General features: G+C 39.9%; 1 protein-coding gene across 6 annotated transcripts; it reads right to left on the bottom strand.

Moving 5' to 3' along the window:
• Positions 1-25,533, bottom strand: PPM1K (protein phosphatase, Mg2+/Mn2+ dependent 1K). Of its 6 annotated transcripts, none has more exons than XM_059173186.1 (8): positions 25,337-25,533; positions 24,221-24,510; positions 17,194-17,709; positions 16,257-16,357; positions 8,907-9,072; positions 8,410-8,554; positions 7,366-7,500; positions 1-3,935 (listed from the first exon to the last, which is right to left on the bottom strand). In XM_059173186.1, exons 3-8 carry the CDS (start codon positions 17,631-17,633, stop codon positions 3,804-3,806), a joined length of 1,119 nt encoding a protein of 372 aa, XP_059029169.1. In that variant the 5' UTR covers positions 17,634-17,709; positions 24,221-24,510; positions 25,337-25,533; the 3' UTR covers positions 1-3,803. The 6 variants fall into 6 exon arrangements, with proteins under 6 accessions (XP_059029169.1, XP_059029184.1, XP_059029190.1 ...); XM_059173201.1 differs by lacking the exon at positions 25,337-25,533 and adding an exon at positions 24,639-24,771; XM_059173207.1 differs by lacking the exon at positions 25,337-25,533 and adding an exon at positions 24,594-24,681.
• Between the last annotated feature and the right edge of the window lie 585 nt (positions 25,534-26,118).

Here is a 26,118-nt window from a genome sequence, read left to right as displayed (position 1 = left end):
TTTCAAAGTGTTTAATGGATGTACTTTATTAAAGCGGTGTTTTGAACACTGAGATATATCATTTTAGTCTGTTCACAATTATTCTATTACATACATTTAAAACAATCGTCAAAGCAGCAATGACATCAACTCACCAGGAGAAAGTACAGAATACACCCAAGTAGCACTTTGGTAAAATTGCAAAATAATGCACACAGGAGCATTTAATTTAATTAATTTTCAGCAGAAATTAAATTGAGACACATTAAGCTGCTAAATTTTATACTAGAATCCAATGGCAGATGAGTCATTTTTGGAAGGGGAGGAACTCCATGGTTTCACAGCCCAGAACACTCAATTGACCATCAATGGACCATTTCAACCATCCAACAACCAGAGAGGGAGCTGCCAGAGTCCATGGGTCTCTTTCCAGATACCGAAAGCAACAGGCAGGTCATCAGAATTAGGCTTGCAAAGACACATTTTATTTCTGCTTAAGTTGTCCAGATAAGTGAATCTATTAAGTACAATAAAATATAATCCAACCAAAATTTTTTGTCACTTTCCACAGATAAGAGTATGTGAACAACTGAAGGGCTAAATACAAATCCATGCTTGTATTCAACTGCTTGATGCTAAACTTTAACCAAGCCTTCCCCTGCCTCAAAGCATTTTCTTACTATCATCTTACCATGAAATTAAACCCTTGTCCATTCTTAGAAAGGAAACGAAATGACCTGTCTGTTATTGAGGAGTTAGCACAGACCTAAATCATTCTCTGCCAAGATTCTTTAAAAAAAAAAACAAAACATCAAGTTCCACTTTGAAAAGATAATTTCTATTCAGATTATGTGCTAATAATTGTTCAAAGCAAGTAATTTCTAATTTTGGAACCTGAGAAAAGTTTGCATCATAGAGTACAGAGATTCAAAACTGTTCCCTTCATTTCAACACAAAAATCTACAACAAATGAACAGTTGATGGAGGCAGGACAGCATTTACTTTTGAATATATTAGGTACTTAAGAACTTATACTTGTGAAAATTCACAATGATTTAAAGAATATTTTGCCAAACCAATGTTGGCAAATAGTTTGGCAACACATTTGATAAAGGTGATTTATATACTACATATAAATGAAGGACAAGTGTAAATTACAATGGATTTAGGTTTAATTACAATATATAATCTACCTTATACCTACACCCACATGGTAATAGCCACATGGCAAATTCACAGTTATAACTAAAAAACTAAATTTAGAACAGTGCTCTTTCCACTACTACTTGCATAATCCCTTGTAGGCTTATTATCTTTTGTGGATTATAATAACCTACAAAGTTTACTTCAACATTGTGGCTTAAAAAAAAAAAACACCAGTATGTTTTTATGCTTTAATCAAAATTGACTGATTTTGAGTTTTAAAAGCTTTTCAGGTGAAACAGAGCAAAGTCCACCTCAAACCAAGGCCCAGACAAGCCTACAAAACTCCTCTTTGTTACACTTGCCAATCCGCCTCAGTGCATCAGTGACTTTTGAGCTTGACAACATCACTCCCATCCTTAGCTTCTAAAGGAAAAGACAGGAACAGTCATGTGAAGAATTCAGATCAAAAATGAAATCTACAGGGGCGCCTGGGTGGCTCAGTGGGTTAAAGCCTCTGCCTTCAGCTCAGGTCATGATCCCAGGGTTCTGGGATGGAGCCCTGCATGGGGCTCTCTGCTTAGCATGGAGCCTGCTTCCTCCTCCTCTCTGCCTGCCTCTCTGCCCACTTGTGGTCTCTGTCAAATAAATAAATAAAAGCTTAAAAAAAAAAAAAAGAAATCTACATATTCAGAATATCATTTTGAAAGAAAAATGAAATCTATACATTCAGAATGTCATTGTGCTTTAGAGTTTTCGTTTGCTTTTTAGTCTGGAAATTCTCCATACTCCTAAGCGAAGCTTCTATATTTAGGTTCTGGGACCCAACTCAGAAAGAGCCAAGGAAGTTTTCCAGCTTTCTTAGGCTACCTCTGGTTCCTCACTTCCCAGACAATGAACAGGAGACTATTTGCCTTCCTCAATGTTTTTTACTTTCACTAAGCTTCCTTTGGAGAAAAAAAAAATTGAAATATTTGTCACCTTTTTTACCAAAGAAAAATTCCTCATTAATATATGCAGGAAAACTCAAGATTTATTTTCTTCTATTCTCAAAAAGGTGAGAAGATGTGAATATTTATATTGGACCTGTTCCTTCTAACAACAAACCTTTAAATAAAACGTAAAGATAGAAAACCAGTCGACCATGAAAACTGAGATTGGAAGATATACACTCCACCAACTTTACCTTCTTGGTTTCTTTTTTCGTTTGTCTCTGCAATAAAACTCCACATCATTCTTAACACTCAGTATTTTCCTCATGTCCTACTATTTTATTTGCAAATTACCATACAGCAATGTAGCTTCAACATGCTGGTCTGCTTCTGTGTTTTTCACATCAATTACCTACCACAAAATATCACCCACAGCCATTTTAATTTCACTTCCTCACCTGCCAATAACCATTGGTTCTCTGCTATAAAACTGCCTTCTGTTTGTCAAGAGTCCTTGGGGATAAACTTATCAATAACTTAAAGCTAACTGGTGAAGGAGTTATGCAGGCTTGTTCCCTTTAATTCTCTATGACTCCAAAATTTACATAGGTACATACACCCACACATATAACCAATTTACATTGTCTGCAAAAGTAAAGTGCAGATAAAATTCCAAACACGCATGTAGAGATTCACATTTTAACAGCAAACTTACATGCAGATATAAAGAAGTATAGTTTTACATTCTTAAATTACATTAGCAAGCTGAAATATAGAATGCTTTCATGTTTTAGATTTATTTTACACTATGAATCACAGAAATAAGCGAAAAGGAGACATAAACCTCTTACTATGTAGCATTGTCAGCCAATATGGTATTATTTTTACTGACACGTTATCCAACTTGCTTACTCTATACAAACAGTACATAAACATACTATATACAAAACACAGAGTTAGAGCTAACAAATGGAAAGTTTATACAAAATACTTGCTACTGTCAGTATTTAAGTTTGTGTAGGTTTGACCAAAAGACTCAGTCTGTACATAACTTTTCTGATATAAAGGAGTAGTAAGAATGCTATATAGTATTCTTAGCTACAGAAAGAGAAGAATGAAGACCAAGGGACACAGCTGGAATATGAAAGTGCACTGTTGTAAATAGCCACACACTTTAACATAGAAACACACTTTCATATTATCTGAATTAATGTCTTTTGCATTGGGAAGTTTACCAGTAAGTGGTCCAGAATACAAAATATAGTCAGAGAGAACTCAGTTTTCACACTTACTCCTTGGTAGAACTATTAAAAACAAACACTTGCAGCTAACACATTGCAGAGCTGTCAAAATACCTATCAGTGCTGAAGAACCTGAAGGCAAGAATCTGTTCCAACAGATTGAATGAAGAATAAGAACCATCAAAAGAAACTCATAGCTGCCCAAGAGTTTTAAAAATTAGACATATAACACTCAGCAAGTGTGTCAAAGCCATTTTTCATTTGCTCATTCAACTTGAGACTCCCAATAGCTGAATTACATGTATACTGATACCGAGTAAGTACAGCTGAACATAAATATGACAGATATTTATGAAAAGCTACAATGTAAATGGTTAATACACTTACACTGATTTGTGTACTGATCTAGTGAGTCACAGAGTCACCCTGACACTTGTTTGACCTAGTAAGTTTCTTGACATGCTCGGTGAATAAGTGTTTCACAACAATTCAATGTCCCAGCAAGCAATCAGGCCCATCGTCCGCTGGAGGCAAAGCTTCTGCTGAATGAAAAGTTGATTTCAGAGTTCTTGTACTTTCCCCACGCACCAAAAGGCACTACGACCACAGTACTATTATCTTCACTACCATATTGTATTGCCTGTAAGGTTTAGCAGGAAGGAAGAAGAAAACACGGGAAATCAGTCTATACAAAGAAAAATAACCGATAATCTGGAAGGCTATAATCTCATTTAAAATAGTTACCAGTGACTTTGCAATCATTCATGATGTATTAATATGTATGACCTTGATACATGTTTATTAGATCATACACAGAATAACAGATGCCCCCCTCTCAAAAAACCATATTAATTATATTCCACTGGAGCAATTTTGGCAACAGAAATACCAGTGGACTAAGATCAAGGTATGTAGCTCTTGAAGAAGAAAAGAAAGCATTTAGCATAGGGACTAATACAAAGTAAAAAGTGATAACCTAAGGAAGTGAAAGTGTGTAAGATGTAGCAACAATAAGGTTTATTATGCTCCCTACGAAATGAAAAGTTGCATGAACTAAATTTCCTACAGTGGGAGAACTGTAAATCAGTTTTAAGAACAAAGTCAAATAGCAAATGATATAACACTGTAAGAAGTACTTGGGATTATACTGAACAGCAAATGTATTTCAAAAGAATAAACAGCCTGAGGTTGAAACTGTGAGGGAAATGGTTAATAAAAATATCTGCTGTAAAAAGCATCAAAATATTGGGATGCCTGGGTGGCTCAGTTGGGTAAGCGTCTGCCTTCTGCTCAGGTCATGATCCCAGAGTCCTGGGATCGAGTACCCCATCGGGCTCCTTGCTCAGCGGGAGCCTGCTTCTGTCTGCTGCTCCCCCTGCTTATGTTCTCTCTGACAAATAAATAAATAAAATCTTTAAAAAAAATTTTTTAAAAAGCATCCAAATATAAAAGTTTTACAAATATAATATAATATATAATATATATATATAATATGTTTTACAAATAAATTGTAAGACACCCCCCCCAAAAAGGTCAGAACATCAAAGTACTAATATACTTAACATATAGAAAGTTGTTACAATAACCATGAAAAAGACAAACATGCCCATAAGAAAATGGAAAAACAGTATATACACAGACAAGAAATACAAGGGTCTAATGAACCTCTGCAAATGTTTAGTTCCACCAACAAAGAAAAACAAAAGCAAATTTAAAACACTAAAATTTGATTTCTCTACCTATCAAATTGGCAAAAAACAATGATCAGCATTTGGAGAAACAGAAATCTATAAACATACTAGAAAACAGTGTAAATTGGAATAGCACTTCTGGAGGGCAATTTGGAAAGCTTATTAGAAGTTTTTGAATAGGGAGCCTGAGTGGCTCAGTCAGTTAAGCATCTGCCTTCAGCTCAGGTCATGATCCCAGGGTCCTGGGGTTGAGTCCTGCATCGAGCTCCTGGCTCAGCACAGAGTCTGCTTCTCCCCCTAACCCTGCCCACATGCTCATGATCTCTCTCTCAAATACATAAACAAAATATTTTTTTAAAAAAGTTTTAGAATACAATGTATCTTTTTACCTAGCAATTTTCTAAGAACTTTACCTGAGAAAATAATGTATGAAGGAAAAAGATGTGCACAAGTAGATACAAGAATGTTTATACAGCGCTCTCCTTCCCTATATATTATGGGAAAGTGAAAGAAACTAAATTTGCTGATTAGGGGAACTAGTAAAAGAATTACAGCACAAAAATATAGCAGAATACAATGCAATCATTAAAATATCATTGGCTGTGTGAATGAGAACATACATATCTGAGAGAGGTAGGTGAAATTAGAAAAGAAGTGATCCTTCAAAGGACTGGGCCCATTTCTGTAATCTCATGAACACACAGAACAAACAAGACAATACTTCATGCTTGCCCATCTACTTTCAAACAAATACTGCTTTTTAAGTGAGGTCTTGGGGCGCCTGGATGGCTTAGTGGGTTAAACCTCTACCTTCAACTCAGGTCATGATCTCAGGGTCCTGGGATCGAGCCCCGCATCAGGCCCTCTGCTCAGCAGGGAGCCTGCTTCCCCCCACTCTCTCTTCCAACTGCTCTGCCTACTTGTTCTCTCTCTCTCTGTCAAATAAATAAATAATCTTTAAGTGAGGTCTTAAATCTTAATTACAAATATTAGCATTTAAAGGTTTGGGCTAACTATGCTTTCCCAGTTGCAAATGTAAAAATTGGGAAATAAAAAAAAGCTGTTAAATTAAAGCATGACTCTAATGATCAGTGATGGCTACAATGTCAAAGAGCTATCTATCCAGAGTATTTAAAGAGCACATGGAGGGCGCCTGGGTGGCTCAGTAGGTTAAGCCACTGCCTTCGGCTTGGGTCATGATCTCGGGGTCCTGGGATCCAGTCCTGCATCGGGTTCTCTACTCGGCAGGGAGCCTGCTTCCCTCTCTCTCTCTCTGCCTGCCTCTCTGCCTCCTTGTGATCTTTGCCTGTCAAATAAATAAATAAATAAAATCTTAAAAAAAAAAAAAAAAAGGACTCTAACTATTTAAAAAAAAAGAGCACATGGAAATTCTTCATTTTATTTACTGGGTATTACTGGGCATTCCCAATTTTAGCTCTGATTGACATACTTATACATGACCTATCCACACATCTTTCTGAATTTTTTATCCACACACCCATTCTTTTTTTTTTTTTTCTTTTAAGATCTTATTTATTTGACAGACCGAGATCACAAGTAGGCAGACAGGCAGGCAGGGATTGGGGGTGGGGGAAAGCAGGCTCCCTGCTGAGCAGAGCCTGATTCAGGGCTCCATCCCAGGACCCTGAGATCATGACCTGAGCCAAAGGCAAAGGCTGAACCCACTGAGCCATCCAGATGCCTCTCACACACCCATTCTTAAAAACCAGACAAGGGCTATGCTATAGTATTCCTAGACTGGATATTTACTTGCAGCAGTCTAGTTTAATGGTCTAGTGGTTGAATTTGGGAGCTTGGCTGTCTGGGTTTGAAGCCCAGTTCTGCAATTTAATAGTTTTGTGATCTTGAATAAGTTACTTAACTTTTCAGCCTCAGTGCCTTGGCTTTCCTCATCTGTGCAAAGGGATAGTACTAGCTCTAACCTCAGAAGGTTACAGTGATGATTACATGAATTAAATATATGTGAAGTGTCTGACACATATTAAGTGGCATTACTATTGACTATTATAATTTACTATTGCTATTACTGTCATATCAAGCTGTGTACAAATCCAAAAAATTAACATAGCACATTCCTTGCACACAAATTTCTGAACTACTTGGGAGAACGGTGAACATTTTTAAAACTGGAACTATTACGGAGTCAAGTGTAAAATTCCTTGTAATATTGAAGCAAAAACACAAAATTTCAAAGGACTCTTAAGCCCATAGTAGCCCTGAGGGGCTGTACCGAGACCTGCACCTGGGTGTTCTCCCTGCCCCCACCTCCCCCGAACCCGTGCATGCTCCACACCCCCCTCCTTCCCCCGCACCAGCCTAAATTGGGACTTTTCTAGCAGAAGCTCTTGCTGCTGTCACCTGTTCAATCACTGCATGGGCTGCTTCGTTGGGATCATGGCACTGGTTGACAAAGTCACAGATCTCTTGACTATTCACCATGAAATTAATTCCATCTGTTGTGAGGACCAGGAAGCTGTCATCAGCATGCTGTAGCTGCAATCAGAACCAAACAGACTCAACCTTTGAAGAGTATTCAAAATTCAAAGATTTTATCGGTTTGCCAAGTGGTTTGTTTAAGAGCTTAACAGTGAAAATGGAAGGCCAATATTTGGGGCAAAATTAACATTTGTAGCATCGACCACCAAGGACAAACCTGGCATGTACTTAGTAACACCACAAAGGAGAATCTAGACAGCCAAATGATGAGAAGCAAGCATGGTCCAATGGTGGTGGGCACTGCGGTCTCTGGAGTCAGGCTTCCTGGGCTCACAGTGACCCTCTACTTTTTGGCTAGGCAAACACAGGTAAGTTCACCTACACTCTCGATTTGTCTTCTCTGTAAAATGGGGTGCTAGTAGCTATTCTGGACAGAGCCTGGCCCACAGTAAACCCTACTTAAGTATCTGTAAGACACAATAAATGTAAGTGGGGTAGCTCTCTGCCACCATGGTTGGGAGCCTCTATTATACAGGCCTAGGCCCTGGCACTTGCAGAGAAGGAAGTGTCAGCTCACAACTGGGTGTGTGTTGAGGGAGGTGCAGTGTTAACTGGGCCACTGATCGACAGCATGCAAAAGATGTCAGAGAAAGGGAGGTGGGCGATTGTTTACTTTGGGGCACAAGGGAGGCCAAGGTCAGATTCCGAGTGGTGGCGATGCCGGATATCACGTGTTGGTGAGGAAGGACAGCAGAGCCATTCCACCAGGCCATCGCAGTACAGGGTAAAGCAAAAACCAAGCACTTCATCCTACAGCAGGCCAGTATCTTATTTTATCTGAAAAGTTTATCTATCCTTCCACAAACTACTCCTTCTGAAAGTCATGTTGGCTTTAATGAAGGCTTCTAGCTGGAAGTAATCCTGCTTTCATTCTTTGCACATGTATCAGATGTTGCAGATTGTTACCTTAATCCTCTTTGTTTCTGGTTCTGCTATCACACCACTGGTTTTAAGATCCAAGTCTCCAAGACTCCTTGTCATTGCAAGTCTGCCATTCACGTGAGGCTGTCCCAAACTATTCCAAGCCACAAAACCACCACATTTCTTGATCCTGGTCCAAGAAAAAAAGACTGACATGATACCCCAGAAATGGAGGCATGGTTATATTTCAGAGAAATCAGTTTAAAATGCAAGGTTTCAGGGTGCCTGGGTGGCTCAGTCAGTTAAGCTTCTGCCTTCGGCTCAGGTCATGATCTCGGGGTCCTGGGATCGAGTCCTGAGTCGGGCTTCCTGCTTAGTAAAGAGTCTGCTTCTCACTCTCCATCTCCCCCTCCCCGACACTCATGCTCTCTCTCTCTCAAATAATAAAATCTTTCAAAAAAATAAAAATAAAATGCAAGGTTTCATTTCTATCTTGAACTATAGAAACAGCATCCTCATAGAATGATCAGTGGAGCTGGTACCTTTCTTTTTCATCTTTTCTTTCTGGAGTATGGTCAATGGTCAGCTTCATAGGTTTTCCTTTTCTACACAAAATAGCCCGGCTATCCCCAACACTGGCTACAACCAGTTCAATACCATCTCTCACCAGGGCTATCGTTGCAGTAGTCCCAGAGGTCAGAAGGGTTGCTGTAAACATTATGAAAAAGAGTGTAAGTCAGTGACAGTCAAATGATAGGTTATGGAATTTGTATTACAAAACACAGGCATGTTAAACTAATGCTGAAAAGTGTCATTCTAATCTAACTAGAAGTAACGCAAATAAAATGCAAAGGAACTATGTAAGGAAGAGCATGCAGAGGAAGAAGTATTTAATTCAGTAACAAGGCTCCATGCAAACAGAAAAGGTTGCTAACCTAATTTGGTAAAAAATACAATACTGTCTCCACATGGCCTCTATTTATATAAACTAGAGCTGACTTGAACTGATAATTATGACACCCTTCTGTGTACATCAGGTGTCCATATTAAAAGTATTGTATTTTAATTACATTAGCTAAAATGGCAGGATGATTTTTAGGTCTAGTGAGCTCACTTAGGCAAGCTGACTTTTCTAAAATTTTTATGCACTTAGAAGGCTTTTTCTTCCATTTCTTAACTTCTATTTTGTGACTGCATTATCAGTTAATAAGCTAAGCAAGAATGCCAAGAGCGTATCATTTGCTCTTCAAGTGCTGTATTTTATATTCTTTCCTTCTACAATTGTTTTAACTTTACAAATGTTCACCAAAAAAATCCTAAAATGGTTAAAGGTCCACATTCTTTTCTATTTATCTTTGTCCTCCTCCCCAGACATGAAACAAAGTTACAGCCATCGTTTTATTAGGAAAATATGGGGTGTGAAGAACGAAGTTCATGCTGGTTTCCCAAACACTTAGTGTTAGTTCACACTTAATTTTCTCTGACCACTAACAAAATTAAATGTCACTTGACTCGAGGTTGCCACTGCTTCCTTCAACCAACCCAAACTGCATTTTTGCATCTTTCTTTGATTTATTCAAACTGCATCTGCCCTAAGTTCTTTACTACGCATTAAAAATTTTGAAGATGCATTGAGCCTTGCTGAAAGTGAAACTACTGTGAAATTAAGGGCTAAAAAGTAAAGCAAATTGGAAGAAACTGAAAAAGATAATTTATTTAAAGCAGGTATTGTCTTCAGTAACACGATTAATTCTTTAAAGCATCTAAATAAAATATTCAGGTGATCATCCAAAGATGATTTCTTCTTCAAAGGTAGATTTAGGAAAGTGCTACTGATTTGACTGATTGAGGCTCAATATTTCCAATTTTTTCTTTCCAAAAAGATGCTTTAAAATGTGTTTAAAAAATTTCATCAGTAATACATTTTGGATGAAGATATATATATATATATACACACACACACATATATATATTTTCATATTCCAATTGGTGTATTAAAATGCCTGCTTTAATCAGAAATGTAAAATGGAAAAAAATTAATAAATCCTAATCCTTTTTGTCCATGCTGAATCTAATTTATTGAGAAATAGCATTTATAGCTGCACTATCTTCCCATTGATCTTTCGATTTTGGAACTGTTGCACAAGATAGTATCTCAGCAATGCTAAAACATATTACATATTTGTCATTGTGTAACGTGACTGTTTTAGCATAAGAATCAATGATGTTCACATTTAGTTAAATTTTCAGTTTCCCAAAACGTTGTATCGTGGAACAGTCAGAGTTTAACCACTGTGATCTTTTCCAATGATGGGAAGCACCAGGCAAGAGAGCACAGGTAGTCACTCACATGCTACCCATCCAAGAAACTTAGTATTCCTCTCCTTTGCTTAAGTGATCAGCAGCAGCTTTTTAAACAAGTGCTTTTAATTAGCTATATCAAAAGAGTTAAAATTCCATAAATGAACATTTCTAAGTTTCACTGTTTAGGATTCTATTGTTATTCACGTCCACCTCGGCCACCCAGGAATTTCAAAGGTCTTGGGTTTTAACAAGCCCAATTTCACAGTTCCAAAATCCCAGGATTTATGGGAAATTTTTCAAAACTAACTGTTGATTCTGGTTTGCTAAGGATCTAAGAAATAAAGATTAAATAAGCATTTATTTCATTTAACATTTAACATGGAAGTAAATATTCTCATTTTTTGCCCTAACAACAAAAACTATAAAACTAAGACATCTTTCAATAAGGTCTTAACACTCACTGTACATTTCCTACTGCAAGTCATCTCAACTAATGGGACAAAGAGGATGTGGGAACCTTCCAGTAGTCCAGGCTAGGAACCGCTGGACTCCTTCACCTGGGACAAAATTAAGCAGATCTCTCTTTCCACTGAAGCCCAGCATATAGTGTCCACGGGCTCCAGGTCTAGAGCTGCTGACCAGGCACAGTTCTCTGCCACAAATAACACGCACAGAGGCAAATAGGAAATTCACCCAGGAATTGTGCTCAAACATTACAAACCTGCAACACAGGGGAGGACAGAGAAAGAGCTGCAAAATAAGGGGAAGCATTTTTATTTGGGTGAAATTTTCACTAGCAAATTACATAGTATTTCAGGAGGTGCCAGATCAACGAATTCAAGACTCAGTTTGCCCAAGTTGATGGTATTTTGTAGCTGAATCTGTTTTTTCATCGCAGAGTAAAACCTCTTAGCTTCACAGCTTCCCATGGTTGGGAAAACTATATGCAAACTCAGGCATACCAAACATATATGCAGTGTTAACACAGAAACACATCTATACATTCATACTCTCTTTCACACATGCATACCACTCACACATACTTTAATAGTTAGTCCTGAGAAGTAAGACAGTAGCTCTACGGAGCTGGAAAAAAGACATTGTCAATTTGATTGGTATTAGCATCAGAACTGTCCCAATAACTAACGGGAAAATTCATGGGTTCTGCGTTGAATATTTTGTATCTAACAAGCAGTACATAATCAGAGAGGATGTTCACTACAGTATACCACCAAATTACTGGGAGTCAAATATATTTTAAGAAGGAATTAAAGCACCTCCTGTACCAGACACAAGAAGTACACATTTGTTAATGACACTTAATTTTTCTTTTCAGTAGACTGATTAATTTAAATTAATTGTTTAAATATCAGCTAGTAAGGCTCTTGAGCTCTGGTGCATATTTGTAAGTTTATGGAAGTCACAAAATGGGTATTTCTGCAGCTCTCTTCTTTCCCCGGTGTTGCAGGTCGACATATCAAAAGAAAAATGATCAAGTTTTTGAATGGCAACATAAAAGTAAAAGCTCTACTTTTCACAGTATAAACCACTCCTCCCAGTAATTATTGTTTACATCATAACAATTGTTTACGGTGTAAACAATACTATGTATAAACCAATATGGTTTCCAATATTTATTAAACACGGTGTCCAGACACTCAGGACTCCTGAATACTGAAATGCAAGTAATGAACTGAAGCAGTAACAGCACAATAAGTATCTCTTCAGTGTCGTCCCTATTGCTCTTTTCTTTTGGCTGCGCCCAGTGTAAGACGGGTCCTCAAAAACACCGGCTTTCTAACACTGGTTATTTTGTAGGGATCAAGTAATGTGAAGCACGTGGACGTTTCCCATGGGACTCATGATGCTGCCACCAACATCTCACACTCTGAACGTCAGAGCAAGTCTTCTCTTTCTGATCCATCTGTCTTTTGGGGAACTTTGCTGCTTTCAAGCCTTAAGCAATCCAGAAACACTTGGAAGCATTTATAGAATGTAAAGGATGTAATCTCGGTTTTCTACCACCCTGTCTGTTTTAAGTGAGATTTGCTCACAGACAGGAGCGTAATGGGAAATCATTTGAATTTGCTGGCTGGTTTCATTAGTTGTCAAAAGACATATGACTGGCATGAATTGAATACAAAAATATTTGAAGATAATGAAATTAGCTTCATAAATAAGGGTTATTTCAAAATGTGTCAACAACAAATCCACAGGGGCGCCTGGGTGGCTCAGTGGGTTAAGTCTCTGCCTTCTGCTCCAGTAGTGATCTCAGGGTCCTGGGATCGAGTGAGCCCATTGGGCTCTCTGCTCAGCAGGGAACCTCTTCCCCGCCCCCCTCTGCCTGCCTCTCTGGCTACTTGTGATCTCTGTCTGTCAAATAAATAAAGTCTTAAAATAAAAGAATCAATAAAAATAGCCAGCAACTTCTAAGGGCAAGGTTCTTGCTGTTTTTGGTAAGTGGCATTCTGATTTTCTTCTCCTCAAACCATCGCATTTTTTTTTTAAGATTTTATTTATTTATTTGACAGAGAGAGATCCCAAGTAGACAGAGAGGCAGGCAGAGAGAGAGAGGCTGGAAGCAGGCTCTCGCTGCTCAGCAGAGAGCCTGATGCGCAACTCCATCCCAGGATCCTGACTGGAACCAAAGGCGGTGGCTTAATCCACTGATCCACCCAGGCGCGCCCAAACCATCACATTTTAAACTGAAATAGTAACTATTTTAAATGATAACAAAATAATCTTTAGCACGTTATGCAAATGTGACAGCTTTGGACTAAATTCTTGAAAAGGAAAATGTTTTATGTTCACTTTATTTTGTTTACTTTCTCTCAAGAAAGCTAATATGGTATAATTGAGGGGTACTCCTCCCATTTATACCCCAAATTCTACCATTACTGATTCATTCCCTTGGTTTAACCAATCTCTTTTCAGGCTTCCCCTACTTAAAATTCAAATCCACACAGGATGACTCATTAAAACACATACACTGTATTTATAATTTCATTAAACTGGCTCTAGAATAATCAAAGAATAAACTGTAATAACTTTGGTGAGAAAGAACAGACATGGCAATCAGGCCAGTCCAAATAATTGAGTGCCTTCCAGATTCTATATAGGGTGCTCAGCGATGGAAATTCAGAATGAATAAACACAAACCCTACCATTAAATCCTTCGCTGGAAGGGATCAAGGAGAGAAAATAGGACTGACGCTGATAGAAAAGGCTAAAAAAAAAAAATCCCACAAAAGACCTGGAAAGGGCAAACTGCACTTACTTCGCAATTTTATTTAACTAGCCTGGCTCCTACCCACAGCTCTGCCAAAAGAACATTATCCATTCTTATAATGCTGACACAGCTTCAGTTCTTACTAAAAACCAAAAAAAAAGTTTTTAATTTAAATAATAACTTTGAAATCTGAAACATGTTTTTTTAATCCACAAATTGAAAAGGTAAATAACTTACACCATCTACCTTCTACCTTCAGTGGCTTTAATATATTTGATAAAATAGGCCCCAATATCAAAAGGCAGTTTTTAGCAACATTGAAAAGATTGGCAACTTGCTAAGAATAAATTTTAAAGCTGTTCCCAAAATACTTATTTAAAAACACACACACAGACCAAGTGATCTCTAAGAATACATACAAAACGAGATTTAAGAACAACAATGTCATGGTAGACTGCTTTCTTTTAGCAGCACACTGGGTAACATTGTTGTGCTCCATTGTACTTGTAAACAAATGGCCATTAAATGAAAAGTAAATTTTAGACTACCTTATGAAATTTCTGAGATCATTAGCTCAAGGCATATGACAGATGAACTAAGTTAAATAAATTCAGTTTAAATTTATTATTAGAAAAATTATATTTTTTATGATTACTTACTTTGTACAACTGTCTCTGAGTAAAACACTTTTAGAAAGTTTCTTTTAAGATAGGCCAATTAAACAATTTTTTTCCTTAAGTTCAAAATTCCCTTTAATTAGAATTTATTATTTTATAAAATGAAAGGGGTCCTCTTATACGCCGAATCTCAGTTTGCAGCATCTTTGTCGATTAGATCTTTTACCAAAGGGCTGACTACACATGTTTGATTGTTGGCCCACACATTCCCCATTATAAGCTTGAGGGTTTTCTTCTGACAGGTAGAGCCCAGTAACAGCTGGGACACGCCCCCCCACATTAGAGCCAATGAACACCAGGGTGTGAGATACAGCCAACCTGGTTATGGATGAAACCAGAGCATACCAATCTTCAGTCATAAAAATAAAACTACAAGAAAGTGTTTTTGACTCTTCTCTTCTACCTCCTATATTTGACCCATTAGGAACAAGAGTTCAATCATATACCTACAATTTGCCTTCTCTCAACCTCTATTTTCAAAGGTGAGGAGCCAGCTGGAAGGAAAAAAGTCCAAAGGAATGAAGGAGAAGAGAAAATGGGCCGAATGATCTACAAACAAGAAAACAAATCTTTGAACAAAGAGAGTGGACTCTGATGCTTTTCCAAAAAGTATGATGACAGTAAGGTTCTCAAAAAAAAAAAAAAAAAAAAAAAAAAAGGCAGGAAAAATCTTGTAAGATGGTGAATAGAGCCATCTTACTCATCTTCTACGATCTTCATCATTAAGCATGCCCCTGAGAGAGGCTACTGTGGGTGCCAGGGAAATCCCAGTGCTCACTCTGCAACTGGCCCTTGTCAGGGAAATGAGGAGAATTTCCATCCCTGTGCTCTCCAACTGAAAATTGTGAAATGCTATTTCTCTGGTGCTTTGACTTCCTTTAAATGAAAAGGTGAACCAAACACAGATTAATATTGTACCATTCACTTTCAAATCAGTTATGAGGTATGTATGCATACATTTAAATGGTTACTGCGGAAGTTTTCCAGGAGCAAAAGATTTGGGGGTCAGCTAATTAGAAAACACAAATTCCGTTCTTCTGAACACTTTTGATAAATTTGGTCAAAATCAGAAACATTCCACTTTCAAAACTTCAGGACATGCAGTAGATAAATTTTAAAAATTCAGCTGACATGTCCTTGTGTTTAACAAATAAAAACAAAAACATCCCTGGTTACCACAAAGCTGCAAGACCAAACTCTTCCTTCTAATTAAACAAAACAGTGCATACTAGCCATTGTCTTTTCTTATTTAGGACCAGTTAGCAGTTTTCTCCTTGTCTGGACAGTTACTACATGGCTAAATGAGATTACCCTCCAGTGTCTTTCGGTACTTGCTCATCAGATTCATCTAAAAAACCCAAAACTGTAAACCCTCCCACAGTATGGACCTCCTGTCCATATAAAGAGCAAATTTAAAATTTTTTAAATCTTTTAAAAATTTAAATTCAGAACCATCTTAGGGTTTCAATTTTTGAAAAATTCTTCAAGATATTTCCTTTAAAAATGAGGTTCTAACATTAATTTGTATTCCAAACAGCATTTAAAGTTATTCCTACTATAAAGCCATTTTCAACATAGCATCCTCATAAATAAACTTACATTCCCACCCCAAAGGGCTTAAGTTGTTTCCTTTAATTAGACAAGCCCCCTAAGACTCTAAGGAATGTGACTGTTTTACTTACCATCCGCAGACAGGTGGGCGTGCCTTGAAAACGCTTTATCTATTTCTAGAAAAGCCAAGGTCAACACAGTTTCCAAGTTCTTCTCCTTAGGAAGCAAGTCCCTTTATAGAGAGGGAAAAAGAGTCCCAAACAACTGTTTTATAATAGTTTCTCTTCTTCATCCAGGTCCCTCTAGCTAGCTGTTAGTCCATACAATGGAACTCCATGGTTTGTCTTTCAGATGCTTAAAATCCATAGATTAGCAAATCAAATTAGGAAATAACTAGACTAGGAAAAAAGCCTTTAAGAACAATAAAAGTCCAAGTCTCCCTCCTTAAAGATGAATACTCTCTATCCACAACTCTGAGAGGTCAAAATTTCCTTCAAATAAATTTACATTACTGAGTTCAAAACATGAATAAATCAACTGATGAACAGAATAACTATACACAAGAAAACAAGAAATTGTCATGTTCTCCCTCTTTTAATTCAGGCCATATGATCCCCAAAAGACATTAATAACTGCAGTAAATAAACTTTTTTAAGAGCTCCAAAATACCCTCATTAAATGCATTTCCCCCACACTACTGTCAATCATCTAAAGCTACGGGTACCACTTGGAAGAAGAATTACCATTTATTGAAAAACCGCAGGTCATGCACTGGTAGGAGTAAATGCTTTTCATAATACATGAGATCGTGCAGCTTGTACGACTCAGCTTGACACGATCACAAATCTAAGTGCTGTTGATCCTGGTCAGCGTCCCCACCAGGCGGAATGGTAATAACCATCAGTAGTAACAAGGGGCAGGCTTAAGCTACTGCTTGTCCGTCAAGCAACGGTATGGAGCCACTCAATTAACTAGGGTAACCCTGAACATCTCAGCCAAAAGGCTGACGTTTCAAACCTGAAGTATAAGGTAAACTGCAAAGTCAAGAGTGAAAGCCACTGTACATACATGATGCATTTCTCCATGTGGGTGTGACAGAAATCCGCGGCTGCAGGTCCGCCGTGGCCGTCATACACGGCGAAGTACAGGACCTCATCTGTCAGCTGAGCGCTGTCAAACCGGTCTTCATTCTCTTTCCGTTTCCCAATATGCGAGGCGCAGCCCACGTTCTCCAGGCTGATTTTGGGAATTGGCTTGCCATACTTAATGCTGGGCGGCAGCAGAATGGGCTCATCGATGCGGTTATCCCAGATCCCAAAATTATCCCAGGTGGCCGGACGCCCACTACCATCCGGATCAAACCGAGAACACCTGGGCTCCGAAGTGGAGCTGTGGCAGGTGGGTGTCAGCCGTTTGTCGTCCTGCAGTAGGCGGGAGCTTAGCAGCACTCTCCTTCTCACGTGGCTCCCACCGCTTCTCACCAAAGTAATTAGGGCAGCTGTGGACATACCTCAACTCCAAAGGACTCGGGAATGAGGGAAAGACCAACAGAATAATGGAATGTCTTCAAGAAAAATGATGCAACTGAGGAGGGGGAGAGAGAGAGAGAGAGAGAGATTCCATCAGTAATTTCACATGTAACTGAGGTATCATATTACCAAAATGTAGGGCCATAAAGAATGTGGCACCTAACAACCTACTTCGAAGAATAGTGGATTAAAACCAACATTGATATACATACCCCTTTCACAGTGTTTAAATTCTATAAACATTTGACAATGTGTATGTATCATGTAGAACAAATGTTTCTCATACTTTAACCTACAGTCACCCCGGGAACTTGTTAAAACACAGATTCTGCTTCAGTCGGCCTGGGGTGGAACCCAAGATTCTGCATTTCGAGCCAGCTCCCTGGTGACAGCAAACAGCTGATCCCTCAGGCCCACACTTTGCATAGCAAGAAGGTAAAACACAGGTGTAAATAAATATTCTTCCCTTTGTTAAGGCCATTGCTCTGAAGAAAAGGTAGGGGCAAATGTTGACAGTTCCAAAGTCTCTTAAGGAGGAAGGAAGTAAAAGTAATTGGTTATAGAATAGTAAGGACAGGGGCGCCTGGGTGACTGAGTTGTCCAGTGTCTGCCTTCAGCTCAGGTCATGATCCCAGAGGCTTGGATGGAGCTCCACATCAGGCTTCCTTTTCAGCAGGGAGCCGGCTTCTCCCTCTCCCATTCCCCCTGCTTGTGTTCCCTCTCTTGCTATCTCTCTGTCAAATAAATAAATAAATGAAATATTTTTTAAAAAATAGGGCAGTTCTGGGGCGTCTGATGGGTTAAGCCTCTGCCTTAGGCTCGGGACACGATCCCAGGGTCCTGGGATTGAGCCCCGCATCGGGCTCTCTGCCAGGCAGGGAGCCTGCTTCCCCCCTCTCTCTGCCTGCCTCTCTGCCTACTGTGATCTCTATCTTAGATAAATAAATAAAATCTTAAAAAAAAAAAAAAATTGGACAGTTCTATACTCAGAGTGCCCAAGTTTTAACAAAGACACAACCTAGGATCTAAATTCTGTTTTAAGAATTGTCAACTTAGAGGGCGCCTGGGTGGCTCAGTGGGTTAAGCCGCTGCCTTCTGCTCAGGTCATGATCTCAGGGTCCTGGGATGGAGTCCTGCATTGGGCTCTCTGCTCAGCAGGGAGCCTGCTTCCTCCTCTCTCTCTCTCTCTCTCTCTCTGCCTGCCTCTCTGCCTACTTGTGATCTCTCGCTCTGTCAAATAAATAAATTAATTAATCTTAAAAAAAAAAAAAAAAAGAATTGTCAACTTAGGGACACCTTGGTGGCTCAGTCAATTAAGCAGCTGCCTTCCGCTCAGGTCAGGACCACAGGGTCCTGGAATTGAGTCCCACATTGGACTCCCAGCTCAGCGGGGAGCCTGCTTCTCCATCTGCCTGCTGCTCTCCCTGCTTGTGCTCACTCGCTCTTTCCCTCTCTCTGACAAATAAATAAATCAAATTTTTTTAAAAACTGCCAACTAAACTTCACATACTTCATTGTTAATGAAGAATGGTTCATGCAAACACTCCCACAGGCACAAGGAAGAGACAGTTCTGATGTGTGTGATCACTGGGACTGGGGGACCCCACCCTTGTGAGTTATGAGCAACTGATTTATGCATTTACATTAACAGCTGCTGGTCTCCTATCTACCCATCCAGCAGCCCAGCCCTTGCGTGCCCTGCAGACTGGGAGCTACTGCCCGAGACCACATTTCTTTTAACCTATTCCTCTGCACCCCCATTTCTGGACTCTGCCCCAAAGCTAAATCCTCCCCTGGGTGTTGTCAGGGGGAATTCCTACACCCTTGCAAGAAGGGCTGTGCTCCTGGCAGTTTTCCATACAAATAAGGTTCCAAGCAAAAATTCAACTTCACACTACTTTGTTTTGTTACTTAATGTATTAAAAAAAACAACAACTGGAAAAGACAGCATAATGTCAAGATTTGATAATGCTGGTGGAGGGTATACAGGTATTACTCTCAATTGTATGTTTGAATTATTTCACAATAAAAAGTTGAAAAAATACCTCAACAAAAGGCACATATCCACACCACACACACAAAGCCCAACTTGAGTGAACCCGTAAGTACATGCACTGCAGATTTCAAATAATCTTTTTCAAATAAATTTTTGGAAATCAGTCTAGTTGTGTAAGAACAGTAAATAAAACAGTAAAAGAAAAGATGATGTTCTAAAGAGCTCCCTTATGGGGGACCTGGGTGGCTCAGTGGGTTAAAGCCTCTGCCTTCAGCTCAGGTCATGATCCCGGGGTCCTGGGACCAGGGTCCTGGGATTGAGCCCTGCATCGGGCTCTCTGCTCAGTGGGGAACCTACTTCCTCCTCTCTCTCTGCCTGCCTCTCTGCCTACTTGTGATCTCTGTCTGTCAAATAAAATAAATAAATAAAGAGCTCCCTTAGATATCTCTACAACAAAAAACATGTGTGCCTGCCTTCATAGAATTTAGTATAAAGAAGGCCTCCCAAAGAGTGAAAGACTTAGGAAACCATTCCTTCTTCCCCTTTTAGCTAATAGCAGGTGTAGAAGATTGAAACTCCCTTCTATGACAGTATTAGGGGTGGAGGAGATGTAGTATTCTGGTTATCAAGTATCAAACAGAAGCAACACATTAAACTACCCAAAAAAGGTGTTTATCTCTTTGCTTCTGACTGAAGGTGATCTTTTTATTCAGCAATAATAACTATGTTAAATAAAGGTAAGGACTTGGGAAGAAATTTCAAACTATAATACAATCTATGCTAGGAACTGATTATTGAAGAAGATACTTCACAAAGCAGCTTTATACCATACAGAAAATAAAGAAAACTTTTAAGATATGCTTCTTACAAACCATTCATATTGAAGAGTGCAACAGAAATTAGTGAAGCACAATTCTTTTTTCTTTTACACTGAGCTGTAATTGACAATACAATACTGCACTAGTTTCAGGGGCACAATATAATGAGTTTGTTTTTGTATAAGCAAAGTACTGTTCTTTTGGCTTCAGTCTGAAATCATGTGAGCTTTATTCAGCCTTGGGCCTTTTTGCTGTTGTTCACCTAATTTAAACAAGAGTTCTAGAATTAGAAGCAAATAAATATTGAGTAAATTATTTTGCAGCTCTTCTAGGGCACTCTTGTCTTCTCTCTCTCCTCCAAAAACAAAACCAGAGCTGCATTTTTAGCAGGCAACAAATATCCATCGGAAACATTATTTAAGAATGAAATAAAGTGGGGCGCCTGGGTAGCTCAGTCGGGTGAGCATTGGACTCTTGGTTTCGGCTCATGTGCTGATCTTACGGGTTATGGGCTCCAGCCCCACTGTTGGGCTCTGTGCTCAGCGTGAAGTCTACGGGGGATTCTGGATTCTCTCCCCCTGCTCCTTCCTCCCCACACTCCGGCGCTCGCTTTCTCGCTCGCTCTCGCGCGCGCTCTCTCTCTCTCGCCCCCCCTGAAATAAATAAATAAATCTTTAAAAAAAAAAAAAAAGAAGAAGAAGAATGATATAAAATGGAAGTTGGGCAGTTTCTGTAAAAAAGGGGGCACTTGGGTGGCTCAGTGGGTTAAGCTTCTACCTTCAGCTCAGCTCCTGATCTCTCTGCTCAGCGGGGAACCTGCTTCCCTCTGCCTACTTGCGATCTCTCTCCGCTAATAAATAAAATCTTAAGAAAAAATAATAATAAAAGCCTCGCTAGACTAAAATCAATCATCAACTTGGCCTTCTTCCTCATTTATTATCTGCACAATCATCTCATAAAGTAAGCAGAAGAGTCAGGAAAACATTTACTTTGGGGGATACTTTTGGCATAGATGAAGCCTGAGCCAGATATACAACTAGATCAGCGTATTCAAGGAGGTGACTGTGTATTTCCAAGGCAATATAATTAAATCATATTAATCTCCTTATTCCCTGGGGAAACATTCAAAGACGACCTGTGTTCCCAAGCTAAATAACTACTTTGAATTAAACCTGCAAATCAAAATAAGTTTCCTCCAGGGATTCAAGCTAAGAATTAGCCATCAGCTGCCCCCAGTTCTCCAAACGTCCACAGAAATGGCTACACACTGACTAGCAGACAAGAAAGTCTAATTTATGATGTGGGGAAGAAACCCAAAGTCTACGGGGGGAAAAACAAAACAAAACAAAACATAAAAACAAAAACAAAAACAAAAATCCAATCAATGTCCTTCATAACAAAAAGAGTGGAGAACAACCTGACAAACACCTAAGAGATACTTTTATTATTTGTCAGCTTACCAATTATAAATTGGCATGTATTTATCATTCTGCCCTTCCCCCCAAAAAAGTTATTCAGGAATCTTTTATGTCAATCTCTCAGAAATCAGGATTAGGTTATTTTTTAAACCATTTTAACATTTATATTCAATCTTTGAAAGTAAAAGTCATCCAAGAGAGTCAAAGGGCAGAATTCCACATGAAAGCTAGTTGAAGACACAAAAATGTAAGAGCAAGAGTTAAATCAACCAAGAGCACAAGAATATATTACCCACACATCATATTCAACTAGCAAATATAAAATGCAAAAACAATCTTAAGAAAATAAAAATAACTTGGCTGGAATCCTAGTGACAAGAACAGGTTATTTATATCAACAATCTAAACTATATTTATATATATATATATAAATAATTTATAAATATATAAAATTTATATATATAAATATTATATATAAAAACCTATATTTTATATATATAAATATATATCTATTTTAAAGAATTTTATTTATTTGACAGATCACAAGTAGGCAGAGAGGCAGGCAGAGAGAGAGGAGGAAGCAAGCTCCCTGGTGAGCAGAGAGCCTGATGCGGGGAAAGCAGAGGCTTTAACCCAGTGAGCCACCCAGGTGCCCCCAACCTAAACTATATTGCTAGTCATAGACCAAAAGGGGGGGAAAAAGGACAATTTTCCTTCTAGACCAAACTGTTCCAAATTCCTTTTTATTTCCCAATCAAAACAAAAATTTATGACCCACAAATTTACTTTTAATCACATGAATATTTAACAATGTGAGTATGCACACATATATACACACACAAAGAAACCCTATATATTCTACATACTGTCAATAAATAAATGCCTGAAAACATTTTCTTTTTTCTTTTTTTTTCAGCATTTTTTAAAATTTATTTATTTTCAGCATAACAGTATCATTATTTTTGCACCACACCCAGTGCTCCATGCAATCCGTGCCCTCTATAATACCCACCACCTGGTACCCCGACCTCCCACCCCTCGCCCCTTCAAACCCCTCATTTTCCTTTTTCATCATTTTCACACTGATTTGTGTGACCAGGGGGTTCTCCATCTTCCTCCTTAATGTTTTAACACTTTAATAGGATACTTGAAAGTCCTGACACAGAACTCGTGACCAGTGAAAAATGTTGGCACCTGGTTTAACAATTTTGACTAGCAGGAGGGATTCTCAGCAAAGGGGTTACATTGGAAGTAAGCGTTGACACAATTCGAGTTGGCACAGAAATTCTGCATGAGGGCACTGCTGAAAGCCCACATCCTGCGAGTAGGAAATCTCAGGTGAAATGCATCAGAAAGGAGAAAAAGATGCATTTGGTTTGTAGTGCACTTTTGAAATACATACTTGATTTAAAAATAAAAGACGGTGAAGAAAAGCCACAATATATAGCTACAAGATTGCTATGCTAGTTTTGCATCTTCATATCATTCTCATTTTATAACCCCTCAATGGCTTAAATATCTCAAAGCTATCCAAATTTATTTTTGGATAAGAGAGTCACTCACTGTTTCTGGAAAGAGGATACACTTGGGATTTCAGTTAAACTGTTGACTGCTGAAAGCAGGTCAAAAGGGCAATTTATTGTTGAAATTTCAAGTGCATGCCAAAATTATTCAGTCATTCTATGGTTCAGTACTGCAGAACGCTGTTTCGATCTATCCCTCCAGCAAAAAAAATGTAAGAAAATATTCATATTTGCCCATTATAAAGCAAAATTCAGGTACCTTTACATCAGTAACTTGCACAAAGGATACACATGGAATTTTAATATTCCCAAAGCAAATATTTATCAACTTTTTTAAAGACAAGCAACGCATCCCAGTAAATTCAAGTATTCCAGGAAATGTGGGCTCCAATATTTTATCAGTACTCGGCTGGGAGGAAGGGAAACAAAGTATAATAATGTTCATGAGGGAAAGAACAACAATAAAAACCCCAAATGATTCCCCTTGGGTTTGATGTAAACATGTTTAGATGTTTAGAGGAAGTAAAGTCGTGAATATTGTTTATTATTCTAATTCCATAGATATATTTTAAAACATCTTTGTTAATGTGGATACAATTCATACACCACGTTCCAAACCTGTACCTTTATACTTCATTTAAGGATTTTCCTTGACATTCTATACTACATCAACAGCACATCTCCCCTCTTCTTTCCTCTTCTCTAAGATTCTAGTCAAGGGAGGTGCCTTTGTCAACAGAAAGTGCCTATGGTTGCAAGAAAAAAACATTAACAAGAACTCACTGCTCAAAAATTGTAACTATTTTATTACCCAGTGGTGCATCTGTTCTCTTCCTCTAATACCATGACATCACTACTCTTCTTCAAGACCATTATAATCCGTCACTTGTCACTCATTCTGACACCGGCGACAATCTCATTCCTTCCTCCGCACTGGTGGAGGATGAGTGCAAAGGGCTTAAGCGGCCTTGCTGCACGTTTTCAGTCTGAAGCTCAGAAAGGCCAGTGGAGCTTTAGGGACTCCAAATTCCCTGGCTATTTCCACCCGAAGTCTCGTCTTTGTCGCCTCCTGTGAAATCTCTCACCTACATGATGCGGTTACTAAAAAAAAAAAACACAAAACATCACCAGCCACAAGGCTTCTCCTGGCAAGGCAAAACCCACATCCTCAGATCGACACCAACCAGGGCTCTGCATCCTGCTCTATTCCGGTCCCCTGAAACGCTCACCCTCGGACAGTTCAGGATCCTGCGCTCGCTCGCCGGCTGTGACACATCAGTAGCCAGTGTGATAAGACTGCAGGAAGCACACCCTCCCGCCCGCGCAGCGCTGCAGATGGCTAGGCTCCCTCCAGCACCTTCCGCCGCCCGGTCTCCGCCTCCCAACCACCCTCTCGCCGCACAGATCTCGGGCGTCGCCACGTCTCCTTCACCCCAGTTCCATCGGCGGCGGCAACGCGACGCTGACCCCTGCAGCATCCTGGAGTCCGGAGTGGGCGACCCGGATCTTCGCTACGGGGTAACGCGAACGAGCAGCCCCCGTCCTTTCCACCATCCAGTTCGTGGTCCCTCCTGCCTTCCAACCCCGGCCCAGTCCACTCGCAATGGTGGCGCCTCCAGCCTGCAAGTCAAGTTTAAGGTCGAGCGTGGGGGGTCCTGGCGGGAAACGCCCACTGCCGGCAGCTCAGTCGGGGTGGGCCGCGACAGAACGTGCTACTCAGGACCTCCAAAGAGAAGGAAGCGGCGCACAGAGAACCCAGACGCTGACTGTGGGGCTGGGGATTCGGACTTACATTTCCCCTCCCCTCCCGGACGAACCCTCCGTTTCCCCTCCACTCCGCAGACTCCGAGCGCAGGGATGCGACCCCACCTACAAATAATATCATAAACTGTTAGCAATAAATGAAGTGCCCTCTCTAGGCTCTTACCTCGCGACGGGCACGTCCCTGGAAATTTTCTAATTAATTAACGGAGGGCGGGGAAGGGACTTCCCGCTGGGCAAGTAAGATTGCCTTCCCCGATGTTTCCGATTTCTGTAGCAAGCAGCTAGCACAACCACTGGCTCTCCCGCTGGAAAATCTCCCCAGTTTTTCGCCCGCAGTGAGCCAGATGGAGCGGGGGGGTCTGTTCCCGCTGACTGACGGCAACTCTGGCCAATCCGCGCTCGGAGAAGCGGTGCGCCGGCCGCCCGCCCTCGGTCGCAGCCAATCATAGATTCCAACGGAACGAGCCTCCCCGCGACTGCAATTTGGTTTGGCTGACTTTTCGCAGCTCGCGGTAGAGGGACGTCGACCTGGGCCAGTAGCGGCTCGAGGTGACATTCCGCCCTCCCCGAAGGCCTTGACCGTAGGGCCAATGAAGGGGCGCCTGGGAGGTGGGTGGGATCGGGAGACTGCATAAATCGCCAGCGAGTAGAGGAGGGGTGTGTGTCCCTTGTGGCAAGGGGGCAGAGGTTGTGACAACTAGGAAAGCGAGAACGAATGCCAGCACTTCGGCAGAAAGGCTTGAAAGGCATCTGGTTTCACTGCAGTTCTTTGGAAAACTCACAGTGCAGTGCTCTCCGTGACTGCACAGGCGTCCTGTGATTCCTTGGGAACGTCGATTCATTCGTTTGACAGATACTTCCATGTTTATGGAGGACCTTTTGTATGCCGGACACTGCGCCAGGCGTTGGCGCTGCAATCCGGACACAAATACACGGGATTTTTGC

The sequence above is a fragment of the Mustela lutreola genome, chromosome 1 (genome assembly GCF_030435805.1).
Source record: "Mustela lutreola isolate mMusLut2 chromosome 1, mMusLut2.pri, whole genome shotgun sequence".
NCBI lineage: Eukaryota > Metazoa > Chordata > Mammalia > Carnivora > Mustelidae > Mustela > Mustela lutreola.
The sequence above is the reverse complement of the archived record's forward strand: the minus strand, read 5'-3'. Positions and strand labels throughout refer to the sequence as shown.